At 36.3% G+C, this 13531-nt stretch overlaps 1 protein-coding gene across 1 annotated transcript in view; it reads left to right on the top strand.

The window, feature by feature from the left end:
- Positions 1 to 757: 757 nt before the first annotated feature.
- SEMA3E (semaphorin 3E) overlaps positions 758 to 13531 on the top strand; it is a 135840-nt gene continuing 123066 nt past the window's right edge. The window contains exon 1 of the mRNA XM_071734052.1: positions 758 to 1293. Within this exon, the coding sequence (XP_071590153.1) occupies positions 1170 to 1293 (124 nt within the window). The 5' untranslated portion in view covers positions 758 to 1169. The remainder of the gene's footprint in view (positions 1294 to 13531) is intronic.

Raw genomic sequence — 13531 nt, 5'->3', positions numbered from 1 at the left:
TGTTTGGCACGTGTAAATCTGATGCTGTTTATCATGCTATCACAGCTCTCTGATCAGGATTTTCTTTTTCTTATCTTTTCTCAAATATTGCCCAATCTTACAAGCATTCAGTCAGGTAAGTATTTTTACTGACATGTATAGATGACATAAGATTCCAGACTTACAGACCTTTAAAATGTAATGGGGAGAAGCCACGTTAAGGGGGAAAGATGGGGGGGGAAATAAAAAATCAGAAAAGCAAAACCTTTTCATTTAAAGTAAGAAAGGATATACAAATGGAATCTTTTTATTCTGATCCACTTAGAGGCATGCTATTTAATGACTCTACATGATTATGTACTTAAATAGTTAATTCAAGTGTTAATCCTCCACTAAAACTGAGCCGGGAACAAAAGCTGAAATGACTTTTGGAAAGGCAGGGATGGGAGGAATTCTGACCCTTCTCCCGATACTTTACAACGTGAAACCACAAAGTAATTGAGGAATCAGTGCACGGCACGTGGATTAAAACGCTTCCTGAAGCCGCTGGTACTGGAGATCGCCTCAACCCTGCCTGAACTTTCCCAGTGAATGCAGCAGCCTGACAGCCCGGCTTCCCTGCTGGGTGGATCCTGCATCTCCAGGACGGAATGGCACTTCTTGTTTTTAATTAGCAAAGGTGAAAGGTGAATTAAAAGTAGCTGTCTGGCAAGTCAGAGCAAGGGGCTGGGTTCTGAAGAGCACCAAGGAGGGGGAGGGTGTTTTCTCTCTCTCTCTCTTTTTTTTTTTTTTTTTTTTTTTCTTCCCTCCCTCCCTCCTTCTCTGAATGAATTGCCTTGCAGGAGGGAAAATACAGCTTCTTCCTGAATCCACTGGCAGAGTTACTCAAGAGGGTTCAAGACACAACACTGCAGAGTAACGCCTTGGAATGTCCTCATACTTTATAAACAATTGTCCCAGGAAGGGAATATTTTTACATGACATTTGCACAGCTTGACAAATGGCTAGCTGAGGCTGTGTCCTTCTCTGATGAATGCTGAATTTCCCATAGAGATACCCCACAAACTGTCCAAAGAGAGAGATCTAACTGCACTGGGAAAGTGGAAGAGGAACTTGGAGCCTTAAAAAAACAAGCCACGGAGACAACAAACAAACTGCAGCAGTTAAGTGAAGAGCACAAGAATCTGATCATGGTCAGGATGGCATCTGCCCAGGACCTTTTAATCCTGGCACTATATGGCTTGTTACTAGAGTTACCGACTGGATGTCATGCAACAGACACGAGGCAGCCAAGGTTACGTCTCTCACATAAAGGTAGGTCAGTGTGTCAGGTTTTTTAAGACTTAATGCTAATGCAAGTTCATTGACTTCTGTGAAAGTATTGTATCAGGGTTAAATGGTTCTTTGACAGTAAAATGTTCCTGTTTTACTCTGTCTCATCCTCCTTGCTGTAAGAAAGATGTCTGGTCCCTAATAAGGGGTAAGAAACAGAGAAGATAAGATAACCTGAAATTATTGCTGGACTAATACACTCTTATGCATGAACTAACCCTTAAACAATTAAATGTCTGTTTCACTTTTAGAATTCTATCTACAAATATAGCTAAGGCAAAAAGACTGAATTGCTGTGCAACCATATGATTCATTTTCTAAACCAGCAAGTGTCATCACACTGTAATTAAAATGACTGCCAATGTAAGCCCCAAAGAAGAAAATGTTATTTTTTTTTTCCTGACAGATGTATGTGGAGTACTTACAACTTTTTTGTTATAACTTACTAAGTTTCAGTTTACCTGAAGCCTGAATTTAGTTCCTTCAGAGTACCTCCTTGCTCCATTCTGGATTTCATGTGATTTAAATTGTTCCCTATGATTTGGTTTTACTCTTGCATATAAATATATGTGTACAGCCATGACATTTCAGTTCTCCGCAGCAGTACATACATTTGTAATTCATGTACTTAAAAATATATGGCAGGCAGTTCTTGCAGTAGGAGTGAAAAAAATCTAAGTATGCAAGATAAATTGATGATTGTCCAGTCAGTAATGGTTTGATATTACCTCTAATGCAAAGATTAAAAGCAAATGCCTTTTTGGTGACATAGTTGGGAATAAGCAAATGCTAATTTGCTCAAGAACATTTCTGTGGTTATGAAGGTGATAACTAAGCTGCATTAGTGTGAAGTACATTATAATACCTATTTTAAGTATGGATAAGATTTAAGAATTAGCATCAGCTACAGCTCCACTTAGAGATAGCTTTAGTCTAAACAAGGTTTAATTGTGTTTTATATTGCAAGCTAAATTACCAATTATAGAGAAAGGAGAAGCTGAATAGGATAATTGGTCTGAATATCTTGCCAGGAAGCTGTAAGAAATGGAGTTTGCTTTTATAGGGCAGTGAAACATTTAAAGAAAAAAAGATTTGTCATGGAAAGCTGTCTTGCAAGTAAAAAATTAATTGCTGTCAATGAAATAAATTATATAACTCCTTTTAATATATAAACCACTTCTTTCTTAGCCTGTGGTTTCAGAGTACAGTAAGTATGAATGACCAATGCTGATTACATAAACCTTTCACATCTCTTACTGTTGAAAATGCATTTGCACAATGATCTATTTCTAGGTGTAATTACTGAGGCTATCATTATTATTGATGTTTGTTTGCATGTGATGGCAAAGGGAAAAGCACAGTAAATGAAACAAATAGAGCTACTGTTATGCTGGTTCAGGATTCCGGCTTAGCTGCCAGTTTTGGCAAGCCTCCCCACTATGGTGCTGCAACTATTAACTGCTTCTGTGCTTACTTGTAGGAATAATTGTTTTTCTGCTGGTTGGAATCAGTGTATATTTCAGTACATACTACTGACATTTTCATTAGGGAATCAGTAATTTGGCCATAACACATCATAACTTATATTTTCAAGGAGATTTTAAGACGTTCCTTTCTCAGAGAGGGCCAAACCTCCCCTGCCTGATGTCAGTCAGTTCATTTGGATCTAGTGACATAGAAAGATCTGCCCCAAGTAAATTCTTGACCACAAACACACACATCACCATCTTATACTTCACCGACAATACCCTCTCAAATTTTTCACACTTAGGAAATGTGACTGGTTTTATGAGCTGTGCTGCAGTCAGCCAGTGCCTGACCACAGTTCCTGAGCCAAAGAAGTGGCATACCTGCTTTCACCCTGGGAACAGCTATTGCAGCCCTCCCAGCCAAAAGAATGTAGCGACCAAGCATGAAGACAATGAGGAAATGTCGTTGTTGTGTTCACTAATCAAACAGGAACAGCAGGAGGGTCCCTCATCTTAATTGCATTTACTCCAGCGAAAGGCTGCTCTGGGTACCAGCTACACATGGGGTAGTAGGGAGGAGGCATTGTGCACCCTCTTTACAAAGGTGCTCCAGCCTGTCCTGTGAGTTACCATGTGATGCATATGATGAAGGCTATGTGTGTAAATACTCAGTGTGGAGTAGCTGTCAATTCAGCTAAAAATTTCACAGAAACATGAAAGCAAGCATGCCTGTTCACTGCCTCCCTGTTGGTGTTTAATTGGGATTCAGGCGATTGTGCTGACTGGTGAGCTAAAGGCTTCTGTGATGAGGTTTATGGACACAAAATTTTTTTGTTATGGAAGAAGTATTTGAAACCAGTCTGTTTTAAAATCTTGATACTTTTAAGACCAAGAAAAAACATGAGAAATTTAGAAGCAGAGTCCCTTTTAGTTTTACAAATTCACAATTTTTTTTTTTTCTTTAAAAGTGATGTTCAATGAAAATGTAGTGAACTGACAGTGAATGAGAACTTTTTCATCTCACAGCAACCCAGGCTTCACCTGCAGCACACACATGCCTCCAACTCCCCTGGAACAAGATCAGGTCCTAACCCTTTTGCAGAGGGGTCACCTGATGGATAGGAATACCACAATCCCCTTGCCAATTCAGGGATGCATTGTGCAACCCATGTTTGACTCTGTGGTCATTTACCCGGCTTCAGTGGGAGTTCATGAAAGTCCTGCACTCTTAAACCTGCCAAGTTAATGGAAACCATATTGGTGATTTTTGGTAAGGTAGAGGATTCTCTTTATTCACAGTACAATATTCTCTTTATTCACAGTAAACAATAAAAATGAGAATTTTACTATTCCTTTATATGGGATTAGAACTAATCCTATAACCACCTAAGAGTCATTTTATGGTTATAACTTTGTTTTTAGTAAGCTGAACTATATTCATATCTAGGACTTGAAGGTTTTTCCTCAAACCATCAGCTTTTGTCTGTCAGAAAATTTGCACTGCTATTGGTATCACTTGTGGTATTGGTAGTATGGTTATGTTAAGATCAGTGTTTGATGATGACCAACAAAAATCTTGCTTGGGGTAATAATGTGCTCCAATAGCTTCATGTTGGTTTGTAGGAGATAAAAATGTATTATCACTTTTTCAGTATTACAGAGAAATAAAATTTCTACATTATTAAGTTATAGGTTGACAACTACATTTAAAAATCATTCGCTCATTTTACGTACAGTATAGGCTCTGCCAAATGAAGTGTTAATGGAAGCCAATCTTCAGCCCCTGTTTGTTATAGGCTTCTGGTTAAATTCCTTTCCAGTCTCCCATAGTTTGACTTCTCGCAATGGGAAATATATAATTAAGGTGAAATCACCACACACTGCATGTTAAAAAGAAACTATTTACATTGCAGATTGAAATGGATTGGGTTTCCAGAGGACAGGAGGGATATATTTATATAAACCTAACAGAGCTACAGTAGAAGCATGTAGGCCTGAAGAGCCCATGAAGGATGTAATTGTATAATTCAGGCTCCACACATGCCTTTGAATCTATTTGTAACTGGATTTTAGGCTGGTTTTTTTTTCTAGTTTGGGGATATGGTAAAGAGCAAAGATAACACAGTATGAAAGTGAGATTTTGAGATTTTTACGAGGGTCTGTACGATTTTCTTGCTGCAATGGGATCTGATGTAGTTGGTTATGTGAAGATTTGAAAATCTTGAGGGACCTGTTTTCTGTTTTAGCATTTATATTGCTCTTAAGTGACTAGAGGGATTTTGGCATCACATGATCTCAGGTTGTATAACTATGCACTGGACACTCTACTTTTCTAAAAACTATATGGTTAGGCAAGTAGCCATTGTACCTGTCTCTCAGTCCAAATACCTTTTTACCTGCTGTGGGAATTGCTTGCTTCTCTCTGTAGTAGAGTCAAGCTGCAGCAGGCAGAAGAAGCAGACTGAATTTAATGAGAAATAATTTGGACCAGAAAATTTATTCGTGCAGCATAAATATGTCAAACAATAGTAGCAGATAACTAATGAAGGGAGAGCTGAAATGTTGCTGGAGAAAAGTGATACTCTCTGTGTTCATATACAGATTGCAATATACAGAATGTTTTATATTAAACATTTATTTTGTAATAATTGAGGTTCGTTAGGCCTGGCTAATAATCTTTGAGGACTGCTGAGGTCTGTTACAGCAAAAAAAAAAGTGTTTCATTGCCATTTGCAGGAGCCAGACTTTCAACATACCCACTTTAACTTTCTTCATAATTGTAATCTAGAATTCATTTTAATTAACACTGAGAGTTTCTAAGAGTAATACTTAACCATGATAACTTATGGTGTCTGTTTTCTAGCGAGGTGACAGGTATATTTACTCAGGGATAAATCACTAAATCAAATGACAAAACTTTTTAGACTATTTGTGAGTGCTGAAGTAGGTAAATGTATTTAATGCAAGTATTATATTTTCAATCAGTAATCACCTGGCCGCATAAATTGTGGCTAATTAATGACTAGCCACATAACCCATAACTGAGTCATGACTGATTCAATTTCATGCATGAAAATGTTTTCTATTTTTAACACCTTTACTGTAATAGAATTTTGCTTTTGAATGACTAAAAAAGACTAGTTTTTTCCCAAGACAAATTCAAATTTGAGAAAGATGATTAGTCAGACTTGATAGAAATCACCTTGAATTTGTACTAGAACAAGGATTTTGCTTGTCATCTATTCTTACATAAAGTCCAGAGAAGTCTGTCTTAAAAAAGATAATTATTATGTGTATGTATATACAAACATTTGTATATATATGTATCTATAAAATATGTTAGGTTTTTTTCTTACAGTGAATTAAAAACCAGTAAAATTCCAAGGGTTTAGCAACTAAAGACCTGTAGTATCCTGTAACATGGCTTCAGGTCTAAATGTATTTGTTTATAAGGGTGTTTGGAAAAATCACATGTCAAGCAGTCTCTTCTTCTTACCCAAATTATTGAGGTCACAGACAACTCAGTGTTGGCAGAGATACGTCTTAGGGAAAGCTACACAAGTATCTCTGGGACGTTATAGGGTAGAGAGAAGACCTTCTGCATCCTTTCTGCCCCTGGACAGACAACTGATTCTTTTCAAACAATCAGGACAAGCTTTAGATTTATTATTAATCCATATTACAAGAGGTAACTGGCAGGAAGTTCAGGAGTGTTTTCAAGTAATCCTAGAGGGACTAACTCACCAAGACAGAAAATTTTTGGCAGAGATTCTATGCTAGTTCCTTTCATAATTGCATTTTGTTGACAAAGGCTTCTGTATGCAGCAGAACTCTGAAATGATAAGCACCATGGCTGGGGATGCAAGAAACAGACTGTTTGCTGCGTAACATCAATCACTTTCCCGCCTTTGCTTTAAAGAACTAAGTACCATCTGAAGGTGTAAGACCAGAATATCCTGCATGCTGCTGCTTCTACACAGCTACCTCCCTGCTTTCAGACACCATCTGCTATTTGAAACTTTTCATCAGATATTGTACTCATTATTACCTCACTGAAAGCATTATATTTTATATAAGCGTTATATTTATAATTTACAGGATTATTTCTCTTGGTATGATTTACAGTATGCTGTCCAAGGGTGAGCATCTGTTTCAGGCATTCTGAGGAATTTTGGTCAATAAATATTCTGTAAGTGTGCAATGGGAATACTAAATGTTATTAAAATTGCCTCCCTGATTTTCTTCTTGAAACCAGGCAAACATGATGAAGCTATAGGATGCAGCCAGCATTAATTAGAAAAATCTTCATTTCTTAAAAAATTCATAGCCTGCAGGGTTAAAGATAATAATCTTTGTTTTACAGAAAAAACCCAACCCTTAACTTGAGTATACTATTTCAAATGTTTACTGTTGGTAAGCTAATGTTAGGCATAGGGATTAATGATTAAACATGAAGGAAAACATTAAAAAAGAATTAAAATACTGCATTCTTAAAAATCTTTAGTGTAGCTTTGTTAAAATTGTAAATGGCTGGAAAGAAAGGAAGCAAATATATGAAGAAGTAACATTTGAGAAGTTTTTAAAATAAAACCCATCTTTAAACTGGTGAAAAATGTAAATTTTCATCACAGATATGCAATTTGAGGAACTCAGTGATTTTACTACACACATTAAAACAAATAAAACCACTATGATTGTCTAGGAGCATAGTTTCAAAAACAAATGTTGCCAACTTATTGTTTCCTAACTTTTATAATCTCACATTGACAAATGCCTTTTTCCCTTGATCTTGGTTCTGATCACCCTCAAGGATTCAAATTCTTATTTTGGAACAGAGATTGCAATTTGTTAACTAGTTCAACTGAAGGCAGATATTGCTGTTCTTTCTCCTCAAAGCATCCTCTGTTAGTTTTGATGAAGCTTTCACTCATGCTTCATCCCTTTGGCAATCTGCTTTATAGTAGTTTAAAGACTCTTTCTTTTTTCCCTTTTAAAGCAATGTAAACAGGGATATATCATTATGTTTTCTTTTTTTTTCTAACCTCATGATGCTTTTCATGCCTATAAGAATCACCTAAGCGAAATGTTTTGAGATAATTATTTTAAGAAACAACATTACAATCAGAAGGAAAGGTTTCTGTGGTTTTTTTCAAGGTTTCTCTGTGACATTTCTTGATGGCCTTTTCAGTGGGAATGCAAATTGCAGCACATTATGATCAGGCACCTGGGTACTCTACTTAACCACACTTCTCTAGGCGAATATATCATCATAGCATGAGTCTTTGTTCCTCTTTTAGTCTGCTCTCGTTCTTATTTTACCTGTAATTTGCAGAACCTACAGAATGTAATGGGATGTTGAAGTTGCCTTTTCCAGTTTCTGTGCAAGTATGTACAGGAGGTCTGTAACCACAAAGATGTCAGTGAAGTGATGCCTGCCAAACACCTTGGCCCTGGCATGATGCACAGACTGCATGTAGCCAATAGCTGCAAAACTTGGATCCCTTATGTATCTGAAAAATATTTTTGATGGAATAAAAGTTGAATCTCATCTTTAAATTACTTTTTATTAGTCTCAGGTGAAAGCAGATAATTGGTAGTTGGTTACGTCATATCTTGTTACCCTTTCTCAGTATACAACTTGATGTGCTTCATTACGTCTTCTGTCAATCAGAATCCACTCAACTCTCATTAAAAGTCAACAAAAATCTTTCAGTTATACATAATGAGCTAAAATTTGTCCTTGAATGCAGTGCAGTGTTTCAAACTGAAATTTCATTTGCCTGATGAAGGTGTCACCCATTTTCCTTGTGCACTTCACAGTACTAAATCAATGAAGTTTATCAGGAGAAAGCAATACCCTCTGCCAGATTATCTCTTGGCCTTCCAAGACAATTAGTACCATAGCATTTTCTGGAACTTACCTATCTGCTGCTGCTTGACTCCTGATACTCAGTTCTCCAGCATCAAGGAAAAGATTCAAAGATTCAAAACTGAATTTTATAATGTTTCTGCAGATTAAAAATTCAGCACAAAGGAAACCCTGTAATAGTTTAATGGCAAACATAAAGGCAACCTTTAGCTTCTAAAATTGTGTTATGCTTCTTAGTTCAATTTGATTGATAGGAGCTTTCACATCAGAAACCTAGTTATTAAGGTTATCTTTCCAGTCAAGGAAAAAAGAAATTACCAAGTACCATACCAAATATGATAGAAATCGGATTTTTGTGCTTTGGGTCATCTATAAAAACATAGTTCAAAGGATTTCTATGAATACATAATTAAAAAAAAAGTGACAGCCAAAACCGAAACCACAAAAAAAAAACAAAACCAAAAACAAAAAAAACCCAAAACCAAGTCAAACCGAATCTACTAGCCAAAACCAGAAGAAATTAAAAAAAAAAAAAAAAAAAAAAAAAAAAAAAAAAGTCACTGATAACTTACCATATTGCTTTGGCCTGAGCAGATGATACTAATTATTTGGAATTTGATACTAATTATTTGGATCTCTAGACTGCTGTTTGGCAGCAACAGCTAAGAAAAAAATAACATTCATGATCCTTTTGAAATCTTGTTGCTAACATTTCTGTTTCATCAGTACTGAAGAACTTCAGGCTTGCAGAAATTCGTTCTTCCAGTGCAGCCTGTGAAGTTTACCCCCTGTTTCTATTTGTTTAAATCCCCCAAAATGTGATTACATAAAAATTTAAAGGATTCTTGACTGGATCTCTCTACTATGATGATGGAGGAGGTTTTTTTGCAAGCTATTTGTAAAATAATTCTCTAAACCAAGGAACCAATGCTTGGAAGATAGGCATTCAGTAAAAGAAGACTTCAGTCCTCTTAACATCCTTAATGTGTCTATTCTTTACTTCTCCTGTGTTTATTTTTATCTGAAGGATTCCTGACTCCATACTGTGAAGCAATTGAAATTTCTGTAGGGGGCAAACAATGGGCTTTTTACTGTTGCTAAGTTTGCTTTATAGGCTTTTACTTACAACACATTTGTTTAATAGGCCTAGTGAAATGGTGAATGCAGCTGTAAATATATCTTTTATCTGTTGATGTGCAATAAACATCACAGGGATGTTGGCCTTTTCTTATTCTGATCTTCCTGACACTGGTGAAAGGAAATTGTACAATCTGAATGAGAAGTGTCTTCAACTGATTGCAGAAAACAACGGTCATCAAATACCTTAGGGTCAGTACTTTGGTTCTCTTTTAACAGATGGTTTCTCCCAGCAGTGTTACTAAAACTTAATAATAGTAAAATAATAGGTTGCTTGATGTGAGGGAATTATTCTAGATAGCACTATTCACTGGGGTCATCACTAAAGGTCATTTTCCAGCCAGAAAGCTAAAGGTTAGCAAGTGTTGCTCAATTCCATGAGCTCCTGCAACTCTTTATTTATGATTAAGCTAAGTGCTTTTCCATGGGTGTGTGGTAAATGCCAAGAGTAAAGGAAAATAAACCCATTCCTTAATGTATTAAATATTTCATCTCACTTGACTGAGAATGGTATGATACAAAGCTTGAAAAAATATGTTGTCTGGGAGCCCAGAAATAGGATTTCTAATCTCTGACAAAAAGGTGCTTCACAGTTTTCCTGAGTTAGTAAGCTGTCTTGTAGATCCTTTTCTATTGATGTTGCTGCTGAAAAAATGTCTTTATGGGTGTGTGTTTACATGCAGTAATTATTTTCTCTTCTCTGCTTATCTTAGGCATGGCCATGTCCTTCTGCATATTTTCAGGTTACACAAGCCTCTGGGATAGTAGTAATTTCTAAACAATTGTAGAAGTGTTAAAGTATTCAGCATATATTATCTCTCCGAACTAGGCTGTAAACAGTCCCCAGCTCTTCGTTGATTCCACAGTATTCCTTTTTGAGTGACTGCAGGTTCTGAGTCAACACTCAAACACTGTGGTGGGTTATTTCATTTTTTAAATACTTGAATTCTTGTAGATAAAGTGCTTCACATTTAAAGATAAACCATTACAGTAAAGAGTGGCTCTCCAACAACAGCTTTGAATGTGACACATTGTCTTTACATTCTACTGCTAAATATGTGAAACCTTTAATACAAAAATAGAACAGAGGCCTTATTTCACCATTACTAAGGACGATAGTAAATTCTCCACAAACTTCTTTGACTAAAGAGTTGTCAGAATGTTCCTCATTCCTGACTTTGCTCTCTGAAAAAGGTGATTCATTTGGTTGTTGCACTTAGCCTGGAAGTCTATTTCTGTCTTTCTGTCTTTCATCTTTCAGGATGAGAATAATGACCAGCTTAAACCAGAGGCCTAGCTTGCACTCAGTTAAAAGTAGGTAAAATGGATTTGGGATGGATGTCTGATGATAGGCCTAGGAAATTACATATCTGAGGATAAAACCCTGCAACTGAGAATTATTTACTTTAGAGTTTACAAGCTTCAGCACAGTTGCCTTGATAAAGTGCAAGTGAAGATATAACTACAAAAATTACATGTCTTTGATCTAGTGATGGTCTGGAAAATGAGGACAAAGTTTTTGTCACTTGAGCTGTGACTTGAGTAGTCAATATGTCTACAAGAGCTTCTGTATGCAGTTATCTGTGGACAAAAATAGCAACACAGGTGTTCAGTGCACAGATATGCTGACTTTTTTCAAGCACAATCTGCTGATTTAGTTGAAGCACGAGATCCTGAATTAGGTTGTCTTTTAGAAGTGCCTAGTATTGAGCTTAGACTAAGTTCAGCATGATGCACTATTATATTGAAATAGGTGAGCATCTCATGGCTCCCCTGCCAGAGCTCAGCTACACTGTGGCCAAGAAACAGCAATAAGCAGTAATTATATAAAAGCTGTTTAAGTTATTTCCAAGGCCTTATGTGGCCTTATAGATGATATCCTAAAACTTTGATTCTATAAATGCTTGTTCATGTGCTTTCCTTTAATCAGACATTGAAATACAAGTTAAGCTGGGATGTGTTTTCAAGATCAAATTCTGAGGCACAGATTCTTTGTGGCCATCCCCATAACTTGATTGACTACAACAAATCATGACAAACGTTGTTCTGTTTTGCCCATACAAAATAAAAAGCAACATGAAACTCTGACAATTGTTATATACGTATAATTGCATTTTCCATTTTATTATTTTGTTAAAACACTTACAAAAAAATTGGACACATACAACTTGCCGTGCTCCTTTGTTATAAGGAAAAGGAGATTTTCAGAAAATGCTTCTTAGAAGATGTTATAGAATAAAGTAGTATGTGTGGGTTCTTGTCATTTAGAGTTGTGAAACAGATGTTGCAGTGTTATATATGGGATCTAAGGTTCTTGACATGGAGAAATAAAAATGCAACGAAGTGTAATATCATGTTCATAGATTGGGTTGGGTTTTTTTGTTTTTTTTTGGTTTTTTTTTTTGGGGTTTGGCTTTTTTTTGTTTGGTTGTTTTTTGTTTGTTTGTTTGTGGGTTGTTGGGTTTTTTTGTGTGTGGTTTCACATTTACTGCTTTAATGTGTAATAACACTAAAACCCTTGAGCTGTAAAATTAGAACTCCAGGCTAGTGAAAGTTCCTTGTACTCTTAATTTAAAGGTAAAACAAAACAAAAGATTTACATCACGGAGATTTGGAAATTATAATAACAACTGATGTTTATACATTCTTGTGAAACAGCTCCTGAATTGTGCTGGGAATTTGGTAACAGCAGAGAAATGCCCTACCTCAGGATTGTTGAAAGGTAACACATACTGACCAGTAGTAGTACCTGATACTACTGCCTGGGAGTACTGTAGAACTCATGAGGAATAGCTGAGAGTTAAAGTTGTCATGTCTGAGCATGTTTTATGTTTTAAATGGTGTAAACTATAGATTAACATAAAGAAAGAGGATTTCTAATCTATGACAAAAAGGTGCTTCACAGTTTTCCTGAATTAGTCATACATGGTATCCATGACTGTAGCCTTGTTGGAATGGTTTGACTTCTGTGTTTTAACTGTTCCAAACCTGGTAAGTTTCTATAGGTGTGGGTTTCTGTGCAAACTCTGGTTTGCCTTTGTAAGTGCTTGGTCATTGTCTGTATTTTGGTCTGCTCTTACTACACATTGTAATTTTGATGGACGAGGTTAGCTATTATGCTACCCACCTGAGTAGCATACTTATGGTTGCAACTACATTACAGTAGCTCAGAGCAATAATGTGTTTCTGTTGGCATCTTGGAGTTCTGCAGCTGCTTTCACAGGGATTGTAATAATGCTGATACTTCTTAGTCACTACAGGACTGTATACAGACTTTTAAAAATACATCTGAGACCACTAAAAGGTGGAGGTAGATCCTGAGAGAAGCTTCCATAATAGGATTAGAAAGCCTCCAGGCTGACCTTAATTTTGTTTTTAACCAGTCAGTTCCTAACCTAAGCGTCTGATGAGTTTTACACTTGTAGAAACCTCACACCTGCTGAAACTGTAGATGGTGACTCAGTAAGAACTACAGGTTCACATCTTACCAGGAGATGTGATGCTTATAGAAACTGTAGTATCCACCAAACCTGTGTGCAATTTTAAACTAAATCCTTTTATAATTAAAATATTACTTTAGGGAAAGAAAAATTACAGTCCTTTTCTCTCATTGAGAGTTTTTCTTTTGGTCTGATTGGATCACCAATAATGTGTTAATAATCTGTTGGATTTGGGAAATCTGGATTCACTCTGAAGCTTTATGAAAAATTTTCAACGTTGTTATGGGATCCTCAAACATTTAAGT

This window comes from Heliangelus exortis, chromosome 1 (genome assembly GCF_036169615.1).
Source record: "Heliangelus exortis chromosome 1, bHelExo1.hap1, whole genome shotgun sequence".
NCBI classification, from domain to species: Eukaryota; Metazoa; Chordata; class Aves; order Apodiformes; family Trochilidae; genus Heliangelus; species Heliangelus exortis.
The sequence above is the reverse complement of the archived record's forward strand: the minus strand, read 5'-3'. Positions and strand labels throughout refer to the sequence as shown.